At 44.6% G+C, this 21,716-nt stretch overlaps 1 protein-coding gene across 4 annotated transcripts in view; it reads right to left on the reverse strand.

Moving 5' to 3' along the window:
* The window catches only part of PTPRG (protein tyrosine phosphatase receptor type G), a 774,814-nt gene that overhangs the window by 17,515 nt on the left and 735,583 nt on the right, over positions 1-21,716 (reverse strand). For all 4 annotated transcript variants that reach the window (XM_051852247.2, XM_008260863.4, XM_008260864.4 and 1 more), the window contains 9 exons: positions 21,194-21,285; positions 13,953-14,049; positions 7,786-7,868; positions 7,464-7,598; positions 6,240-6,374; positions 4,179-4,351; positions 2,397-2,532; positions 1,790-1,936; positions 55-148 (listed from right to left, as the gene is read on the reverse strand). In XM_051852247.2, coding sequence (XP_051708207.1) covers positions 55-148; positions 1,790-1,936; positions 2,397-2,532; positions 4,179-4,351; positions 6,240-6,374; positions 7,464-7,598; positions 7,786-7,868; positions 13,953-14,049; positions 21,194-21,285 — 1,092 coding nt within the window. The remainder of the gene's footprint in view (positions 1-54; positions 149-1,789; positions 1,937-2,396; positions 2,533-4,178; positions 4,352-6,239; positions 6,375-7,463; positions 7,599-7,785; positions 7,869-13,952; positions 14,050-21,193; positions 21,286-21,716) is intronic.

The raw sequence follows: 21,716 nt of genomic DNA on the forward strand, positions 1-21,716 counted from the left end.
TCATAGCTGCCTCTTCACCCGACACATGACATCTAATAGATTTTAAGGTCTTACATGGCACGACTGACGAGTTTCTGTTCTTTTCTTTGTTACACTCTTTCTGAGCACTGAAGCATTCCACATATTTTGCATTACACTGTGTGACCAGCTGCAAGAAAAGCAACAGGTCAGTCTTCATTCACAGGCACACCTGAGCACAGCTGCTTGACAATTGTGGCAAAAATACCAATAATCAGATTATTGATGAACAAGAACGTTTTCTGTGTCGCTGCTGGTTGACTCCCCGGATGTTCACAGTGGCCGAAGCCAGGAGCGTCCCAAGCACTTGGGCCATCTTACATTGCTTTCCCAGGCCATTAGAGGGAGCTGGATAGGAAGAGGAGGACACAAACTGACCCACCCCTTGGGGTGGAGGCACCTGACATAATGAGGTGTTGGGCAACAGTCTCTGACCAAGGTTTCAGTACCACTGCTATGGACCCTGGATGTAGTTTCCTTTGTCTCTTCTTACTTGAATTCTAAAATGATTATCCCTGTAAAAACACCCATTCCCTGGTTTCTTTGATCAATTTTCTATTTCAAAGTGGTTGTACCTCTCTCATCCCACGTGTCTGGGACAAAGTTTCTGTGACCCGAGTCTAATCAAGAAAATCATTTATGTTTCACATGACACATAGCCAAAAGGTAGTAACTTCACACAAGACTCTCAGGGGCTGGTACTACAGTGTAGCAGGTTAAGTCACCACCTGTGATGCCAGCCTCCCATATAGGTGCCAGTTTGAATCCCGGTTGCTGAAAGCAGTGGAGGATGGCCCAGGAGTTTGGGTCCCTGCACCCAACACAGGAGACCTGGAAGAAGCTCCTGGCTCCCAGCTTCAGTCTTCCACAGCTGTTTTGGGCATTTGTGCCGTGAACCAGCAGATGGAAGATGCTCTCTGTAACTCTGCCTTAAGTCTTTAAAAATAATTTCCACAGGTGCTATAGTACAGCTTTGACTTTTGCGGCATTTTGGCTTTGGGAATTAAGCTTGTTTCACACAAATGGAAAAGGCAGACTGACTATTTTGTAAGACCTCTTTTGAAACATGTAAAGTGATACCCTGTGTTCTCACTGTTAATTACCTCAGATTATTTGGCAGTAGTTTGTATACTCTGTGGAGACACTGGAACCTCAGTGTAAGCAATGAGACTGCCTGGCAAAGTGTTAACCACAAAAACTAGGACTGCACAGACTCATCCTGTTCTTTCTACCTTAACACAAAATGAGCAAGTCCATATAGAATATTATACAAAAAACCTGATTTTAACACTGAGAAACTAAGACATTGGAAAACACTTAGTAATGGACAAAGATCTAAATTACTATGAAACCGTGTTTATAGCTCCTCTCTTGTATCTTCACTCAAGTGCATTTCATATAAACCTTAGTTGCACTTTAACGTCTTCATCAAAGGAAACGACCAACAATGAAGGAGAAAACTTTTCTCCAGCGTTACCTTCTGGAATAATTTTCCAGGGATATTTTCAGGCCAACATGTCTATAAATAGCTGCTCTTGATGAAGACCTGTAGCCAGCAGTTGATGTACTACATTCTTTAGAAAATGCAGCACAATACTGTCGACCTCAACACCAAAACTGCTCACTGACAAAGGTCACACTTTTATTTTCCTACGCATCATAGTAAGGAATACAACAAATAATCCATTTTAGTGCACAGGTGAATGCAAAGAACACATGACCCCCACACTCCTTGCTCCTGTGTAAAGATTTTTAGTTGGAGTGCTACTACCTTAAATTGCTTTTCCAGTCGAGTCTTTCCTCCCACTCCAGGTATCAGGATGCTGTTCACATAGCTATGCAACTGACTTGAAGATACTTCAGTCTCCTTTCCCAGAATGGCTTCCAACAAGGCATCATGAATGAAAATGTACTGCTCCTAAAAGGTACAATCTCTGCTAGTCACGGAGGAGGGCTCCGAAGGGGTGGCCACCCATTCACGAAGGCAACCTTAACAGGGAATTCCTTCAGGCATTTATGGGGATGTTATTTTCTCCTATCCTTGCTTCTCCATTGTTATTTTAGGGTACAGACCATTTTAAGTGTAGCTCTGGCTGTCATACTGGGCCTGGAACTTCCCATAGGTTCAGTGAAGGGCTTTATCGTTACCTGAACTAGCTGTTGATGTAACTGTCTGCTTCCAAAGGGCACTTGTGGTCACTGAGAAACCCAAATATTAAGATCTGCATAGAAATGGGAGACTGCTCCTCAGAGTAGACCATGGTCAGCATACCTGCTGCTCACAATCTATGAGAATACATCTGTCTCCGCAGTATTGTTCAACTCTCAGTCCCAGGGCGTGCTGGCATCCCAGGAGGGCCCTGCCGGAGACTGCTTACCTCTGTCTGGACGAGGTAGTTGCGCTGTGTCCTGATATGCTTCAGGAACCCCAGGACGTTCACTGTGCTTTTGTCTTTGATCTGTTGCAGCATGCTGTCTATTACAATGTAGGTGCCTGTCCTGCCCACACCAGCACTGTAAGAAATGAGGATACCATACTTGTTAACCATAGATTAGAAAACTTATAGAAGTAACCCTGCTGTTTAATTATTCATATGGGCAGCACTGGGAAAATCCTGGGATTGTTGCCATCTTAGGAGGAGACAGATGTATTGCATAGAAACAGAGGTGAAGGAAACCCATGTGCTTGCCTCCTCAGCCTCCCTTGCAGCTCAAGCAGACACCACCTTCCTTTGAGGTTGAGGCAGAGGCCTGAAACCAACTCATGGATGGGAGAACAGACAAGTGTCTGGCACAGGAGCTGGGATCTCGACACCAGAACCAGATCTGCTGAGGCTTCCTGGGGGGAGTTTCTCCTTGTTCTTGACACTTGTAACTTGGTTCTCTTCCTCTCCCAGTAATTGACTCTGCTAGCAGCCATTATCCTTTCAATAAACCCATTTTTGCACAACTCTCCAAGTCTGCTGCTTAGACTAATACACGCAGTAAGTTCCTGTCTGAAGGGATGTTTATCTAGGGATAGAACAATCAGTATTCCTTAGTTGTTTAAAGAACACCCACTGGAAAGTTTCTCTGGGCAGATCCCCATCCAGCAGGAATTTGTTTACGCTGCACTGTTCAATAGGCTTCAATGTCTATTTTAGTGTCCTATATGAATTATTAGCAAGAAAGTAGTTAGGAGAACTTTGGCAATGGACTTCCTCTATAGCAGCATCCTCAGGAGAACAGGTCAAAAGATATGCTTAGAAAATGCCATGCAGCAATGCCACCTACATCAGAGTAACTAGCATCCCTTACTGGCATACTGAAGTTTAAAAACAAAGTCAGGAATGCACCTGCAATGGAAACACAATGAAAGCAATTTTAAGCAGCCACCTAAAGGTGTCAAAGTTACACGAGAAAACCGGCTTCAGAAACCAGACTTTTCCGGTGCTTTTCATACAGCACATCTCAACTACAGTAAAATCCTTTCATCTAGAGTACAGCTGTTATCTAGAGGCATCCTTCAGAAAAGCCATTCACAGAGACTCAGACTCTACCTGCTGTGGAAAGCTTTATTTATTAGGTTCAACCTACAATTTCTTTATAAGCAATGGGCATTTTAGTAATCCAGATGATTGCAAAAAGGCAGGAAACATATCTGGTTGGGATGTTTAAGAAGACTGCGTTGGGAATACAGTTATTTTAAGACTATGTAACTGGGCCGCTGCTCAGTTGGCTGATGCTCCGCCTGCGGTACCGGCACCCCGGGATCTAGTCCCGGTTGGGGCGCCAGATTCTGTCCCTGTCGCCCCTCTTCCATGCCAGCTCTCTGCTGTGGCCCACGAGGGCAGTGGAGGAAGCACTGGGTTCCTGCCTTCAGATTGGCGCAGCACGCTGGTCATGGCCATTTGGGGGTTGAACCAACGGGGGAAAAAAAAAGGAAGACCTTTCTCTCTGTCTCTCTCTCTTGCTGTTTAAATCGGCCTGTGTATGTAACAGGCCTCACGGATCCCAAGTCAAAGCAGGGGCAGACTCCCTGTGGTCTAAGTTCTCAAGGCCTTATGCCTTGGTCTACCCCTTTCATCAAACAGAGCAGTGGCACCGTCACTGTGACTCAGGATCATCTCTGCCCAGCGGCTGACCCCCAGGCACGAGGAGGGGGGAGGTGACAGCCCTACCTGCAGTGTACCAGCACTGGCCCCATGTCTGGCATCCGGGCTGCCGAGGACCTCCTCACGAAAGTCAGAACCGGGAGGGCATACTCAGGAACGCCCATGTCAGGCCACTGCGTGTAGTGATACTGGATCACCACCCTTTCGTTCTGACGCCCCTTGGGATTTCCCTTCTGACCCTAGGACACAGGAGAAGAAAAAAGTTAATGACATCAGGCAACATCAATTCCGATCTCACTCCCTCTCATCACTGATTCCTGAGCTAACCTGTGTCGTCTGGGCAGCCATCACTACCTCTTAGAGAAGACTGCCCAAGACGACCAAGAGAAACATCTCATGCCAGTGTTCTGCTTTAGAACTCTGAGCACTTTGTGGTTTTCCACAAGGGCTCTGTTCGCCGTCTCTGGGGCAGGTCAGTCCTGCAGTGCTGCTTGCTGCATGGTACTCTCCAGGAAGTAACTCCACGATCCTGGAGGACCCTCCCTCTGCAGACGTGGAGGCGATGTCCGACCTAGCTGTCTTCCAGAATGACTTCTGTTTCAGAGTGGTTGTCTTCTAAATGGCCTACCTTTTTGCAGTTTACCTGTTTGGGATGAAAATACGTTTCCCCAAATAGATCCCTTGCAATGATGTTTTCTTAGGTTTTAATATTACAAACTATGAAGAGAATGGGAGAGGGAGGAGGAGGAAGGGTTGCACTGTGGGCAGGAGGGAAGGGATGGTGGAAGGATCACTATGTTCCTAAATCTATTGGTGAAATACATGAACTTATGCATCATACAGAAAACTTACTGTTTTGATGACTCGGGGTCATGAGTCGCCGCGGAAGCTTGAGAGGGCATCTAACCCTGTGCTACCAAGGCCCACTGTGGCTTCAGTTTCTAAATTCTCTTCCGTCTCACGTTTCTTTCTTTTACCTCTTGCCAGTGTGCAAAACACCTGAAGTTCCTACTTTGTTTCTCTCACTTCAGCTGCTTCTGAAAGCAGCGTAGGTAGGTCTTGTTTGAATACCTCACACGTTCCATGGGTACTGGGCTTTCTAGGTTTCACACTACTCATTGCTTAACTTGAACCAGCAGATAGCTACATTCAAGAGAAGATAAATACAGCTCCACTGCTTGTCATCTAGTGCTGCCATCCTTGGCTATAACCACATGTAGGAGGAGGACTGTTAATCCTGGCAGCCTGGCTTCAGAGCCACAAAGACGGTATATACAAATCTGAGCCAATGTGACCTCTGCAAGAGCAAGGGCGCTACAATTTTATCACATTCTCAAAGGTGTGTAAGATGACCCCCCCCCCCCCCCCAGAAAATGTACATATGTCTTGGGATCCGAGATTACAGACACCAGCTATACCATGCCCATGTAGAATGACTACATTTCTTAATAAGCTTCTACTACTGTGATGGTCTATGATTGCTGTTATGATGGATTTTGACCCAGAGAAATGGAGGAAACTTGCAAGCAGCATTTCCACTAACTGTGATTCTCAGCAAGGTAGTTCTACAGGGAAGGGTTTTACTAAGTCACATCAGAAAACACGAGGCAAAAGCATAGTTTTCTTACTCCAACATTCTAATCCCGTGTACTCATTGGAAATTTCAAAGAAGCCTATCATGTGGCATTCATTTCCCATTCTTACTCGACAGCAGAACCTGCCTTTTAGAAGCTTCTCACAGGACTAGTATTCCTTGGAATACTCTTTGGAAAACAATGCTTTAAAAGCTGTCAGAAAAATTGGAATTAAAAAGTTAAATCAACAGATGCTGCCATATTTGCTGAGTGTTAGCAAACCCAGGGAGGAGGATTTCTTTTGGTTTGTTTTACATGGGGCCTTGTTCATGCAGAGATGAAAGAACTCAATCAGGCCAGTCAGATTCTATTCTGTGCCCTGCCAATACCTTTCACACCATGCATCGATGTCAATCAAAAGAGTTGTGAAGAAATGTTGTAAAAATACTTTTTAAAAACCAAGTTGGTTCTGAGACTTGGCCTTGGTTGTGCAGTCATTTTCACTGCAGTATAACAAGAGATGCTCTGGCAGTCCCCCCAGTTCCCTCAGTACCTTTTTCACTTTTGTGTTTCTGATGGAGAAACGACGAACAGTGTAGCAGGCGTGTACTTTTGTGCTCTTCAGGGTGACAATAATGTTTCCATACTCCTCACTGTTCTCTGTTGGCCAGTATTGATCACATTTTCGCTGGAAAATAAAAAAAAAGAGTTGGATACTGTAACTGCAATCTAGGTAGGAATTAAAATTGGAATTAAAAAGCTATAGTATAAACCTGCCCTAAAGACTACTAGTATTCTAAATGTAGGAAGGATATATTATAAATGAAGCTTAAATGTCATGTGGAAGGTTGGGTTGGATTTCTGGGAGGTCACCTGTAACTATGGTAATCTTTGTGTTGCAACTTGGATAAATAGGGATTCCACCAAGTGAAGTAGTAGTGATTTTTGAGCCGTGCACCTGAGACTTAGCACTTACTCCAGCCTAAATCACCATCGTCTAATGGATGCTCACTTATCCAATAAATGCTGGGTCAAAGTAATTGAGCATCTGAACTACTGGTAGTTCCTGGATGGCACATTGCTCGTTTGTGTCTTTTTTTTTTTTAAGTGATTGACTGACTTCTTTGAAATGCAGAGTTACAGAGAGCAACAGACGCACAGACAGATCTTCCACCTGCTGGTTCACTCTCCAATGGCTGTAATGGCTAGGACTCAGCCAAGCCGAAGTCTGGAGCCTGAACGCCATCTGGGTCTCCCACATGGGTGGCAAGAGCCCAAGCACTTGGGCTCTCTTCTGCTGCTTTCCCAGGCACATTGGCAGGGAGCTGGATCACAAGTAGAGCCCCTGGGACTTGAACCGGTGCCCATATGGGATGCCGGCTATACAACAACACCAGCTCCTGTTGCTTCTTTCTACTTCCTTTTTGTTCTTTGAGTTCTCTCTACTTAGAATGTCCTTTCCTTCTCTTTTCAGCTGTGTGACTCATCCTTTTTGTCACTCAAATCTCACTTTAGATATTAGCTCCTTTAGAAAATCTCTGTACTGAAGGGTGCCTTCATTACTGTTGCAGCTTCCCTATTACATTAGTCATCTCTATTATCACACTTAATTCACACTTGTAATCTCTTAGTTTTCTTTCCCACTAGGCCATAGAGAAGTTATTTTTTTTCTTTCTGTAACTCTGTATTGGTCACATTCCTCTCTTACACCAAGTACTCCGTAAGCATTTTGTGAATGATTAAGACATGCTGAAGACAGTAAGCAAGAGGCTCTTACTCTTCCTTTTTCCACAAGGTTTGTAATCATGATAATGATGCCAGTGTTCTGTTCCCAAATCATCCTCCAGAAATCTTCAAATGTAGACTTTAAAGGTCCCTGGGTAGCAATGTAGGCTTTCGCTTTGTTGTAACCCTTCAAGGATGACACAACACAAAGTCAGATGAAAGCACCAGCTTAGAAGACACTGCATCACTTAGCTGCCTTCTGCAATGAATGGGCTATGTTTTCAAAGCTCTGTGCACGACTGAAACATAATCAAGAGTCTTTACTGCAACCTTCAGTTTCCAGAAACAGGTTACTAAAAGCGTTTCCGACTTACATCGACATAGTTGGCGTTAATGTAGTCACTGTGCTTTGAGTCTTTCCCTGGTAGGGGTCTTAACTTCACTCTGCTGTGATCATCTGTAGAGGGGAAGGGAAAAAAATGCACAATCAAAATGTGTGATTCAACAGGCCACAAGCCTTCTAAACACACAAGCAATGAGGTACTGTGGCATCTCCCAGCCCTGAGACAATCTGGGCGGAATACCAAGGAAACGGAGCACTTGAGCTCATGTTAAAACCACAGGGCCACATCTGCCTCATACTCTGGACATACCTGTGAATGTCCACAAAATGCAAAGTAAGGTCCCTTTTAACTCCTGTAAAATAAATTAGGTTGCAATCCCCCTACATTTCATTGTCCTATATTTGGCTTGGTCCAACCAAGTTCAAAGGCCTTTGATTCCTCATGCCCTCATCTCCTCCCCACTACTACAAATGTAATAAGGTAACTGCACTATAAAGTCCAGATCATCTATTTTCCAGAGATTCCTTAAGTACACTCGGTTGGAATCCCTGTCACCCCAAAAGAACCTAAGGAATTGAAGGAACCAGAATTGATTTCATGAGTTATCTCACTGCAGCAATCACAAACCGATGATCCAATGTCAGGAACCTCTTACCTTCAGTAAGCAAACAAAATGGTGATGCACAATCTGAGTCTCTGGTTGTACAGCAGAATGAACCTGCCTTTTGGGCTAGCAAACTAGAAACTGAGGTCATAACTTTATTTTCCCTAGCTAGAAACATAATGGCCAAAAGCCAATATATACTTCAGATTGTTGTCATTATCTTATAAGGCTAGTTCAAAATCAGGCCCAGTGAGGGGATGAGCCTCGACATTAGTGACCTCAGACTTTATCAAGTGCTTCCAGAAAGCCGCCTTTGTGCTTGGAACTGTGAATTACTTTTGTGCTCAAACTTTCAATCTAGAGCTGACGCGAAGCGGCCTGCCTGATACAAATAGGACTCAAGTGAAAAATCTCTTGTAAGGCATCTGGATACAAACTGCCTTGCCTCAGTAGCCGTCAGTTGTATACTGTTAGACCGACTACATGGGAACATTTACTACAAGGTACTTGCCAAATTCACCATCATTTTAAGAGATGATATCCACATATACCCTGAAAACTGTGATGGCTCTGTCAGAGATTTCTCTACATTATGTTTTCTGGCACACTCAGTCTGATTCTACTTTTTTCCCTGACATTTCTTTATTATTATTAGTTACGTAAGAGCATTGATAGAGGAGTAGGTGAAGGTGACACAGGTGATGTGCTCAGAATCTGAGTGCCAACAGACTACTAACACTCAACTCTGACCTTGTAAAAATAAAACTGTCTCATGTGCCCTAGTCACAGTAAAAGCACAAACACACTTGTGAAACCATAAACACATTTAACCAGAGATCATGGCTTTCCAGCACAAAGGCACGATCCTTTGGAGCGTCACCCCGAAATTGCTGTGGTTTGCCCATCGATTCTTTGCCATATCCTCTGAGCCAAGGCAGTAAGAGGTCACTACAAGTACAGATCGGCATGGTCGAGAGAATGCTCAGTGCGGGTACATGCGAGGTATACACGCATGTATATCCCTGCCTCACAATCCCAGCACAGTGATCAGTGAACACTGCCAGAGTCACTAACTGCAGAGAACAGTAAGGCTGGACTCTGTCTTCCCGCTCTTTATTGAACCTCCCCTTCTTTATTATCTCTAAGCCCCTGCTCGGATTGCCCGCATCCCACACCAGACTGCTGCTTCACATCCCAGCTGCTGTTTCCTTTCCAGCATTCTGCTAATGCATCCTGGGAGGCAACAGATGCTGCTCAAGTGCACAAGCCCCTCCCACCCACGTGGGAGACTCAGATGCGGTTGGGGCCCCTGGCTTTAGCCTGGACCAGCCTTGGCTACTGAAGATACATGGGGAGTGACCCAGTGGGTCGCAGATCCTCTCTCTCAAACTCACTTTCCTGTGTCACTTTGCTTTTCGTTAGATGAAAATAAACAAGATGAAACAGTGAGTTCAGTGAAGGTATAGGATACAAGAGCCAATACACAAAAATCTTTTCTATACACTGGCTATGAGCAATCCCAAAATTAAATAAACACTTCCATTTCTAATAGCATCCAAAAGAATACAACACTTTGGAATACACTTCAGAGAAGTACAACACAGGCACCATACACATTATAACCAGTGCTGAGAGCAATCAGAGTATCTAAGTGGGATAATATCAAACCTCATAGATTAGAGGACAATATGAAGATGGCAGTGATCCCCAAACTCATCAGCAGATTCCATGTAATCCCTGCCAGAATCCCAGCCCCGTTGTTTGCAGTAACAGACAAGCTGATTCGAAAATTCATTAGAAGACACCAACGGACCCAGAATAGCCACAACAATCTTTTAGAAAAATACTTGCGTATATTAGCATTTACATATTTATTTGAGAGGAAAAACAGCCAGATGTCTTCCATCTGCTTGTTCATTCCCCAAACGGTTGCAACAGTCAGGTGAGAGCCAGGCCGAAGCCAAGAGCCAGGAACTCCAGCCTGGCCTCCCGTTTAGGTGGCGTGGGCCCAACTACTCAAGTCACCATCCACTACCTTCCCAGGTGCGTTAGCAAGGAGCTGGATTGGAAGTGCAGGAGGCAGAACCTAAACCTTCATATGGGATGCTAGCATCAGAGAAGGCAGCTTAAGTTACCAGTGCCACAATACCAGCCCCGAAAACAATCTTGAAAAAGAGGACTCACTCTCCTCTTTGGAGAACTTGGAATTCTAATTTCAAAACTTACCACAAAGCCTTAGTCACATAATCAAGAAATGTGGAATGTAATATTGACAATTAGGATAGACATACAGGGGCCTGTGCTGTGGTGTAGCGGGTAAAGCCGTTGCCTTCAGAACCAGCATCCCATATGGGTGCCGGTTCGAGTCCCAGCTGCTCCTCTTCCGAACCATCTCTCTCGTGGCCTGGGGAAGCAATGGAAGATGGCCCCAGTCCTTGGGCCCCTGAACCTGCACGGGAGACCCGGAGGAAACTCCTGACTCCTGGCTTCGGATCGGCGCAGCTCCGGCCACACTGTGGCCATTTGGGGAGTGAAGCAGCGGATGGAAGACACCCCCCACCCCGCCTCTCCTTCTCTCTGTGTGTAACTCTTTCAAATAAATAAATCAATCTTAAAAAAAAAAAAAAGGATAGGCATATAGATGAACAGAACTGAGCATTCAGAAATATCCTATTAACTTATAGTCAGCTTTTTTTTTTTTTTTTTTTTTTTTTTTTTGACAGGCAGAGTGGACAGTGAGAGAGAGAGAGAGACAGAGAGAAAGGTCTTCTTTTTCTGTTGGTTCACCCTCCAATGGCTGCCGCAGCTGGCACACTGCGGCCAGCAAACTGCTCTGATCCGGAGCCAGGAGCCAGGTACTTCTCCTGGTCTCCCATGGGGTGCAGGGCCCAAGCACTTGGGCCATCCTCCACTGCACTCCCTGGCCACAGCAGAGAACTGGCCTGGAAGAGGGCCAACTGGGACAGAATCCGGTGCCCCGACAGGGACTAGAACCCGGTGTGCCGGCGCCACAAGGTGGAGGATTAGCCTAGTGAGCCGCGGTGCCGGCCAGCTCATTTTCAATAAGGGTGCTAAGACCATTCAATGGAGAAAGAGTCTTTTCAACACAGAGCACTGGAACAGTTGGATACCCACATACAGAAGAATGAAGCTGGACTCCTACCTCACACAGTCTATAGAAATTAACCTACAACGGATCAAAGACCTAAATGTACAAGCTAAAAGCATAAAGCTCTTAGATAAAAACATACGTGTAAATCTCCATGATTTGGAATGAGCAGTGATTTCTTACATGTGACACTACGAGCACAGGCAAAGAAAGGAAAAATAGATGAACCACATTTCACCAAAATGTTACAATCTGGACTTCAAAAGACACCATTAAGGGAAAAGACAGTACACGGAATGGAAGAAAATATTAGCTAACTCTGTATCTGACAGGAGATCTGTTTATCGAATATATAAAGAACTCTTACAATCCAGCAATAACAACAATCCAGTTTAAGAAATGCGTAATGTATCTGAATACACATTTCTCCAAAATAAAACATACAAATGCCCAGTGAGCACGTGAAAAGACAGATGATCGGCATCATTGTCCATTAGGGAAATGCAAGTCAAAACTGAAATAACCACATCCATTAGGATGTTATCACTGAGATGAAACAAAAACAGAAGGAAAAAAACAAATATTGGGGGGAAAGAGAGACATCGGACTGCTCGTATTTTGCTGCTACAAAGGTAAAATGGTACAGTCAGTTTAAAAAACAGCTTGGAAGTTCCTCAAGAATACTAAACACAGTTACCACATAATCTAGCAATTGTACTCCCATGTATATACTCAAAAGAGTTGCAACTATGTCTACATAAAGCCTTATACACAACTATTCAAAGCAGTGTTATTCATAATAGCCAAAATTTGAAAAACAGAATTATCTATCAAACTGTGAATGCATCAACAAAATAGGCTATTATCCATTTCATGCAGTAGTTAATGCAGTCGTAAAAAGGAATATGGTGCAATATGGAAGAATCTTAGAAATGTTGTGCCAAGTCAGCCACGCAGGGCCACACATTGCATGTTTCCGTTTATATGAAATGTCCACTTTATACAGATCCCTAGAGACGGAAAGATCAGTGGTGTGAGCAGATGCACATAGGTGCTTCGGCTTTACTATAAGCATAGGCTTTCCTGCTGGGTTGCAAAAAATGTTCCAAAACTGGAGTTTGCTGATGACTGCACCCTACACAAAATTACACTAAAACCCACTGAACTGTACACTTCAAAAGGATGAATTTTAGGTGGTATATACATTTTATCTTACTACAGCTATTTAAAAAAAAAGCTTTATAATACTGTTTAAATTTTAAGTGGCTCAATGTAAACACACTATTGTATAATTTCTATGTAATGTCATCCTAATCACAGTGTATGTTAACCATAATCATCTGTTCCCCTGCTTTTAATGCCCATGATTTCAGGGCCGCCGCTGTGGCACAGCAGATTAATCCTCCGCCTGCAGTGCCGGCATGCCATATGGGCACTGGTTCGAATCCCAGCTGCTCCTCTTCCGCTGCTCCTCTCTGACATGGCCTGGGAAAGCAGTGGAAGATGGCCCAAGTGCTTGGGCCCCTGCACCCACGTGGGAGACCCAGAAGAAGCTTCTGGTTCCTGGCTTTGGATCAGCTCTGCTCTGGCCATTGTGGTCATCTAGGGGATTGAACCGGTGGATGGAAAACCTTTCTGTCTTTTCCTAACACTGTCTTTAACTCTGCCTCTCAAATAAATAAAGTCTTAAAAAAAAAAAAAATCCCTGATCTTAAATGCTTGGGACTAGGAATATTTCAGTTTTTTAAATTTTGGTGTATTTGTAGACACTTCACTAGTTGAGCAGCCATAATCTGAGAGTTCATCATCTGCATTATGCTGACACCTGGAGTATCACATCATGCTGGGTTCTTGGATTAGGGATGCCCAGTCTGTGTGATCTGCCAGGGACTCAAGGTCCCCTATGAGAAGTGACCTTCTAGCCAGAGAAGTATCTGTGGCTCCTGGAGTATCCCTCAAGGCTCTAAATGAAGAATGCCAGTTTAGGCCCTGGATACTCCTGACCCTGGAAGTGAGATTGGACAGGGCTAGGCACATGGGCCAAAAGGACTGGAGGCTCATCACTTCAGGAAACACATGTTACACAGCCTGAGAATCTTCTCTGAAATTCTACTCACTTGATTCAATTTCCAATATTTCTATTTGTATTAAAAATCCTTGGCTTTTGCTAGTTAAAAACAATGCCAGGGTATCAATGGACATTCACAGTCTGTCTCCCAACATCTGATGGGACATCAAAGCTCAGAACATTTTCTTCTACTCATTTCATTAAGCTCCCTGAGATCAGATGGCCAATGAAGGATGAAGGGAGAACAAAACGTCCCCACTTGTTTTATACTATGGAAGACGGGCTAATTCAAGTGTAGCTTGCAGGTGCCTTTCTTTGATGGCCCCCCCGATTCTCATTTTTTGGCCTTCGGCTTACACCCAGCATGAAAACGTAATTTCTTCACAGCTGAAGACAGCTGAAAGGATATTACTCACATGCTAAAATGTTGATGTATCTGTTTTTGTGCTTGTTGTCTGGATGATTGGAGTGTTCCGCAGTGATGTTCATATCAGCCGTACAGCGCTGGACTTCCTGGTGGAGAAAACAGACAGCGAGATTTTAGACACACTTCAGAAAGGAAGGAACTAAATATCTCCAAAGGCCTGAGGTGTGTCCTCACTCCCTAGCCACAGCTACCATTGCCTCCCAACTCCAGACAGATTCTCTGAAATATTCATGATGAATACAGGAAAATGCAAAGGTATAACGATTTCATTCTTTACGGACTCATTGATCACCTAACATTTTCAAGATTTGACCTAGGCATTAGGATGCAAGCAAAGGACCTGTTTTTGAGTATGTCCACATCCATCCAATGTGCCCAACAGAAAAGAGATGGGAGCATGGGTACAGGAACACAGGAGGGCTTCAGACAGGAGATGCCAACTTGCCTGCAACATGCGTAGAAGCACTACAGCATCCTTTCAGAACCAGGAGACTGTGCACTGACTAAAGACCCAGTCCTGCAATAACACTAATGTGAGGAGTCTTCAAAAAGTTTATGAAAAACCACTGCACAGATTTCAAACATCTTTTGCATCCAAAAAAAAAATCCCACTTTTATTTTTAAGATGTATTTATTTGAAAAGCAGAGCTACAGAGATAGGGCAAAGACCCCACTGGTGCTCGGGCCCCTGCGCTTACATGGGAGACCAGGATGGAGTCCTGAACTCCTGCCTTCAGTCATGGCAGCCATTTGGGGAGTGACCCAGAGTGATGGAAGATCTCTCCATCTCTCCCTCTAACTATGCCTTTCAGAGAAATACAAGAAATCTTTAGACAGTAATTTACAAACCGCCAAATTATCCTTCTTTGGAAAAAGCAATGACAGGAAGGAACTGTCTTCACTAAGTTGGTCATGGATATAAACACCATCTATTAGCTTGTTTCAAGGTTGCTGAAAAACCCAATTTTTCTGCATTGTATGCTTCTAACCCAAGAAACTACTGGAGCTAACTAATAAGGAAAGTCATTAGCAGGGCACAGCTGCCACAAGAACAGGCGCAAAGTAGCACAAAATTATCAGGAGAAATGTTTTACACATAACAGATGTAACAGAGTTTAGGAGTGTACGGACTTTGTTCTCACAAAGGAGTTGCATAGCAATTATGGATGTTTTCCACAACATTTACATTAGTCTTCATGAAAACAAGGAATCGGTTGTCTTTTATATTCTCTAAGTACTTCCCAGTGAAAAGTGTCCCCTTCTCTTCAAAGAGAAACTCATTATCATCAGAGAATATAATGCATAAAAACAAAGAGTTACTATTTGTTCAAAGAATTCATATTTACTAACTCTGAATTCTTAGAAGATAAATACTCCGTTTTTCATAATTATACTCTTTCCCAGCTGTCCATCAAAAAATCAAATAACACACTCAAAAGTATTACTTTAGCCTACATCTTTGAACAAAGTCTATTCTATGTGACAATTCTTACCAGTATCTCACTTTTAGGCAATGTGTCGGGCTCTGCTCTTTTCTGTTCTGAAATAGTTAATAACCTACAGCTTGGCAAATACTGGTTTCAAGAGCTTGAAGGCTGCCTTTGGCTCTTTTCTCTAAAATGAGGTAATAAACGGTAGGCGCAAAAAAACAAGTCTGCCAAGTTAACCTCCCTGAGAACATAGGCCCTGCTAGCCAGACCAGGAATGGGGCATAAACTTTTGAATGTGGATCTGTATTCAGGACTACACTCATTTACTCTCCTGACAAAGCCCAGAGACGAGCTGCCATCCTTGGGTTCCGGGTTTGGAAGGTCATACCTTCTGTGTGTACTTCATCAGGGCTAAGTTGTTTCCCGTCAGTTACCCGGAGAGGTTGTACCTTTTAGTTCTTTAGTCTGTGATTATCCTTACAGATTGTTTTTTTAATTCTGTTGTGTGCATCAGACCCCAAGAGCTGTGGACTGAGGCTGGGGCTGTATTTCCATATAATGCAACAGACCACAACAGCTTGGGAGCAGCTGTGTGCACTGTTTAAAGCAGTCATTCAATACGGTCAATCACACTCTTTGTTATCTGAAATCCTTGGTCTGTCCACTGCTTGTATTTCACTTTTCCAATTAAGTGAATGACAGAAAACAAAGAAATGTCATAAATAATGTTCAATCTGATTTTATGAGAACCCGTGGGGTTTGCCTTCAGGCCCTCTGATTCTGTCTTGTGGATAATAATGTCATCTGTAATTCCTTGCAGTGCTGCTCGGCTCATTTAGATGCTGATAATATCATCTGATCCTGGAGTGGTTTTTCTCCATCAGAACTGGCATTTCAAAGTTAATGTGATTTTAATAGGTGTTAAAACCCTTTAAAGTGACACTGGCCGGTGGTATGTGCCCAGTAAAGTTACTTATTCAGCACGCTGAGGAGGAGTTTAGGACTTAAGCTTGTTTGCATTTTAAACCTGGAATTCTAATAATGAATATTCTCAATATTAATCAGCAAGCAACCACAGGAGAGGGCCTGTGGAGACCAGGAGGTTTAAAACAGAGTGCAGATCAAAGAGTGAACCGAATCACCAGTATCTGATACACCTGGAATTCTCAGCAGAGCAGATGGGCTGTGTGGAGTCCTTGCTGTGATTGGCCTACATAACACCTCAAGATCGGTCCCCCCCCCCCAAGTCCTGGGGCTCAGTTTGCTAAGATAAAATAATTGAAAAAACAACAACAACAACAACAACCACCACGTCTAGAAATTTTCCCGTTTACTCACTTTCACAAAGCAAGCGGGGATGGAATGTTTTGCATCTAGTGAGCCAATGATAGACTAAGTGCGCACACCATTTTTACTGTCTGTGTCGAGGCAGCCTATGCTGTGTGTGAAGGTGGCTGTTCTGCAGAGGATGAACTGGTTGGGGTCATGACTGCAGCCCCAGTCCTTAGACATGGTTAGATACAACAGCCGGCACGGAGAGAGAGGGGTGTTAGCCACCCTGCATGTTTCTGCTTCTACCCAGGCCACAGATGGCTGCCACACTGACCACCTTCCAGTGTTGGGATGACTGTGTTGTTACCTTACCGTATACATTCCAGATTCCTCAGCCAGGCATTCAAGGTTCCCTGCTCCCCATCTTCCGCCAGCTCCCTTTCCAATCTCAGACAGTATTTAACTCCAAGCCCTTTGAAAATACCATATGGTTTCCTGCTCTTTGCTTTATTGTCACTTGCCTTGCTAAGAATGCCTGTTCTTTGGGTTGGTCTTTCTTGACCTAAAATGAGTGCCTTTCCCCTTCAGAAAAACAACCCATCTTTGGAGAGTACAACACAGCACCTATCATTCTGCACTTGGTCTAGAATGTAGAATTATTCTGCATGACAATTTGTGAAATTTGGCTACTTCTTTTTCTCCGCCTTCATCAAAACATCATCGACTAGGACTTTCTTCCTAAGGATTTTATTTTTCTTTACGGTATTCAAGATGCAAAGTCACATTATCACAGAGGCTCAGGATAACACAGAGCTCGGGCTCCTTTCCTGCCCTCTTGCACACAGCAGCATTTAAGGCATCTTGAAGCTCCATGTAGAGACCCCCGTATTTTATGTCATTTGCAACCTGGCAAGTCTCCATTCATCACATAAAGTGCTCGTGGCCAGTGGTCCCTCAAGAGCATGGGCTCAGGTGGACAAAGCTTTGTTCTCTTGATTTCAGATGAACAACCAGCCCAAATTTTGCTCAGCTGGTTAACTGTTATGGGACCGTCCCCCAAAGGAGCCTGTCAAGTGGCTGTGGACCTCTGGGCTCATCTCTGCACTCGGCCTTTCAACATCAGCTTCTCCGGCCCACTGGCTGTTAATTCCGTTGACCCACGTTGCTCTGGAGATCACACCTTTTCAAAGATCACGTTCCCACTGCATCTCTGCCGGCCTTCTGCATTGTGACTGTGGAGGCTGGGGGAGAGGCTGTTAATCTCTTAACACTATGCTGGGAAGCCACTCCCTGGAAAAGACCGGGAGGCTGAAGTCAGCTCAGGGAGTCAAGGGAACAGAGATCCGCACATTACCCTGAGACAGGGACTGATGTTATTTCCAGTGACTGCAAAAATCTGCTGGAGATATGATGTTGCCAGCTTTACAAAGTCACTGCTATTCATCTGTCAACGACAAAAAGCTGGCTTTCAGCTTCACCCCTAGAGAAAGGCTCCCAATAACCAGTAAACTGATTTTATCATTCTACCCAAGTTGCTAAGTTCTGAAACTCCGCTATTCACCAAACATGTCTTCCTTGCAAGATTTTTCAGAATGACAGAGCAAACAGAACTTTCACTGAAATGCCCGATCCAAACTCACAGCTGTCCTTGTGCCCTGTACATCTTCTGGACTTTCTACCAGCATTAGAGCAAGCACTCCTTTCATTTTTCTTTTCCACTTTAGCTGTGTACACTCTCGTCTCCTCCTTACTGACTGTGCTCTGAGGGCTAGGGCTGTTGTCTAATTCATTCTGGTGCCTTCTATCATGGGTAGAAAATGGCGCACAGTAACTGTTGGATGAGCTGCTTTATGGCCAAACATCAACAGCTGAGCATATTTCGGTGGAATCTTAAGAAGGGTCCTTTGACCTGCTGTAGACCTCCCTTCAGACAGTGGGTACGATTTCTCGGAGTCATAACCTCAGGTATCAGACAGGGCTTGAGACCCCAGAGATCATCCCGTGGACATCTAGTGCTCCTGATTGCTGTTCCCAACCTCCTTCCCCTTTTTTCTTCCCTGTTTCACCAGGGCACAGCTGCAGGGGAAGATTTAGACAATCTCTGGGCCTCTCGTGTATTTCTCCTTCTGACGTCAGCTCATTACAGGACACTAATGAGAGTCTGGATATCATCACGTTAACCAAGTCAGTTGGAATCAGATGGCACTGGGCTTGCAGCCCCGTGCTGCCATTCCACAACCTGGCCATCGAATGCCTCACTCTGCTCACCTGCAAATGGGGACCCTTATCTCATGCGGCTGTCCTGAGGACGGAGAGAAATACTGCATGCACAGTGTTAAGGAAATGCTTGCCATCGCATTCACATAAATGCATCTGGAAATCGAGGATTGAGATTACTCCTCTCTTAACCACAGTGAAGGGCTTTAAAATTGCACAAAATCTTTTTTTCCATCTCTCCTTATATAGCTTGTTACTATCTGTTTATAAAACAGTCGTACTAGTTTCTTATGTAGCCTGTTACCAGTTTTGCCTTTTAGCAGTTACCAAAAAGGAGTGGTACAACTGTTTAAAAATACTTCAGATTTTTGCTAAATTGGAAAGTGACAGTACATCGGTGAGCGTTTGGACTGTGTAATTCTCTTTCTGTTGCTGCTGCTTTACTGTTCTTTTTAGAAGAGAGACTATTCTTCCTAATCTGCAGAGCTCTGATTTGTAAAGCTTGCAAACCAGGAAAGACTGCGAGATGACGACAGGAGAATGATGGTCCCTTCCTGCGCACCCTCCCATTCTACTTCCCAAACCACTAGCTACAAATACTTCCCCTACATAGTTCAATTCAGGGAACTGAAGATTTTAGCCACAGTATTTTTTCAAACTATACACACAGGGTCCAGATGCTCAGGATTTGTTAACAGGCGTGATTTTGATGCAGCAAAGCCCATTTTAAGTCAGATCAAGTTTACAGAGGTGTAGCTGATTATTTTGAATAATTAAATGGTGTCAAAACCAGCTGTGATGAATAGCACTGGGGTCTCAAATCATAAATAATTGAGAAACCCGAGTTGCATTTGATCATCCTGATCAAATTCTGTTCTCTAGAGGATAAATGTTTGTCCTGCATCCCATCAACATTGTTAAATGCCTCAATATTCTTGCTCAGCCATCCAGCCAACAGTCAACTCAACTAAATCACTTTGATGCCACGCACATTTGCTGTCCTCATGAATACAAAATGCTGGACTTAAACCTTGTTCTCTGCTGTTGGACAGACACCTTTTGGGGTAGGCGTCTAATAGCAGCATTCGATAGTCAGGGTTTTGTTCCTCACAACACAGGACTCACGGCAGTCAAAGAGTTCTTTCTCTCCATCACCTTTGTTTTCTGTTTACTTAAAAAAGCAAACAAAACCTAACAACTCAAAGAAATACTTAGTTTACAAATGGGCTGCCAACCTAACTGCCTCTATGCTAGCCTTTGGGGATCCCACTGTTTGCACAGAGGCAGGGCCTCCTGGTCCATTTGCATTTCTCATTGTTCACTCCAGGTAAGCTGCAGGGCTCCTAGGTGATCCCGATAAACTCACCGTCCATGCACTCGCGTGAGCCCCATAACCCCGGCTGCGGAAAGCTGGTGGGGTCGATTAGCATCACCACCACCATCATTGTCGTCCTTTCCATTTTGAAGCCGCAACGAGGCAGAGAAAGGAGTCGACTTAGCCACAAAGCTAGAAGACAGCTGAGCTGCCATGCAAACTTGGCCTCGTCGGCACCGCTCTTGTTGCCAGAGATGTGCCTCCGTGACGCGCCTCAGTGAAGAAAAGGGCAGTCTGTTTAATAGCTCCTCATTGACACCCTGTCACTGCTGAACTGGCACGGAACCCGGAGCTGGCAGGGTGGTGCATGCCGCTCTGCACCTTGTTTCCGACAATCCGGAGGCTGGCTTCCCCCACGTCTTCCCTCCGAGGGATTAATAATCATGGCAACGGCGACGATCCACAGTCGCACCATTTCTAATCGTTACCTCGGCACTTGCATACATGTTGATCATTTCTTTCCCAGCAACGTTAGGGTGCGGGTGACAGCAGCACCCTTTTGCAAAAGCAGGGAGGCCAGGGATCAGAGATGAGGTGGTTGGCCCACGGATTCCAAAGCTCTCAACTGCAGCCAGCATCCGTGGATGCCAAACCCGCTGCTTCCAGGACACCATGTGTGTCACAGAAATTACGCGAAAATCAGGGATCTTTGCGTTGTGAATGCTGTTCCCGGACAGAATTAAGAGGAAGACAGAACCTGAAAACCAGTCCCCACCAGTTTGCCTCTGAGTGCCCACTCAGAACAAGGGGATCCAACTGCCCGCCACCCAACTGAAACTGAGAAAGAACGCCTGGAAAAATTTTAAGTGAAAAGAACAAAAATCTCCACTTTTCAGATGTACTTTTTGTTAGGCGTAGAAGAGATTCAGTTTTATACAAATCTCTGGAAGGTACGAGTTAGGTGTCTGGAAATCAATTTCCAGGTTTGAAACATACCTCAAAATCCTCGGAGAATCCATGCTGGTTGTTAGAGTAGAGCTCACCAATGTGTTTCACAAACTGCTTGACGGGAATGGCTTCCATGTCATCTGGGGGAATGCAATGATATCGCAAGTCACAAGGAAGGCTTCCACACAACAAATGACGCTGACAAAGCCAATCACCCTTCTTTAAGACAAATGTGTGCTTTTGTGCAAGAAGTGATAGATCTGGGCTATCTGAAATGGATGTCCTAAAGATCACAATGAGGATTTACTTCGCAGCAGGGTGTGATGAGCTCTTCAGAGGCCTACATGCCAGCTGAATGGTTTTCAAAGAAGGCTCACGGAGGGAGGGGCTGGTGTCCTGGCACAGATGACGCCGCACCACGTGACGCCGGCATCCCTCATCACAACACCGGTGCAGTTCTCCACTACGGCACCTGGAAAAGCAGTGGATGATGCCCCAAGTACTTGAACTGTTGCTGCCCACGTGAGAGATCCAGATAGAGTTCCAGGCTCCTGGCGTTGGCCTGGCACAG

Source organism: Oryctolagus cuniculus, chromosome 10 (assembly GCF_964237555.1).
Source record: "Oryctolagus cuniculus chromosome 10, mOryCun1.1, whole genome shotgun sequence".
NCBI classification, from domain to species: Eukaryota; Metazoa; Chordata; class Mammalia; order Lagomorpha; family Leporidae; genus Oryctolagus; species Oryctolagus cuniculus.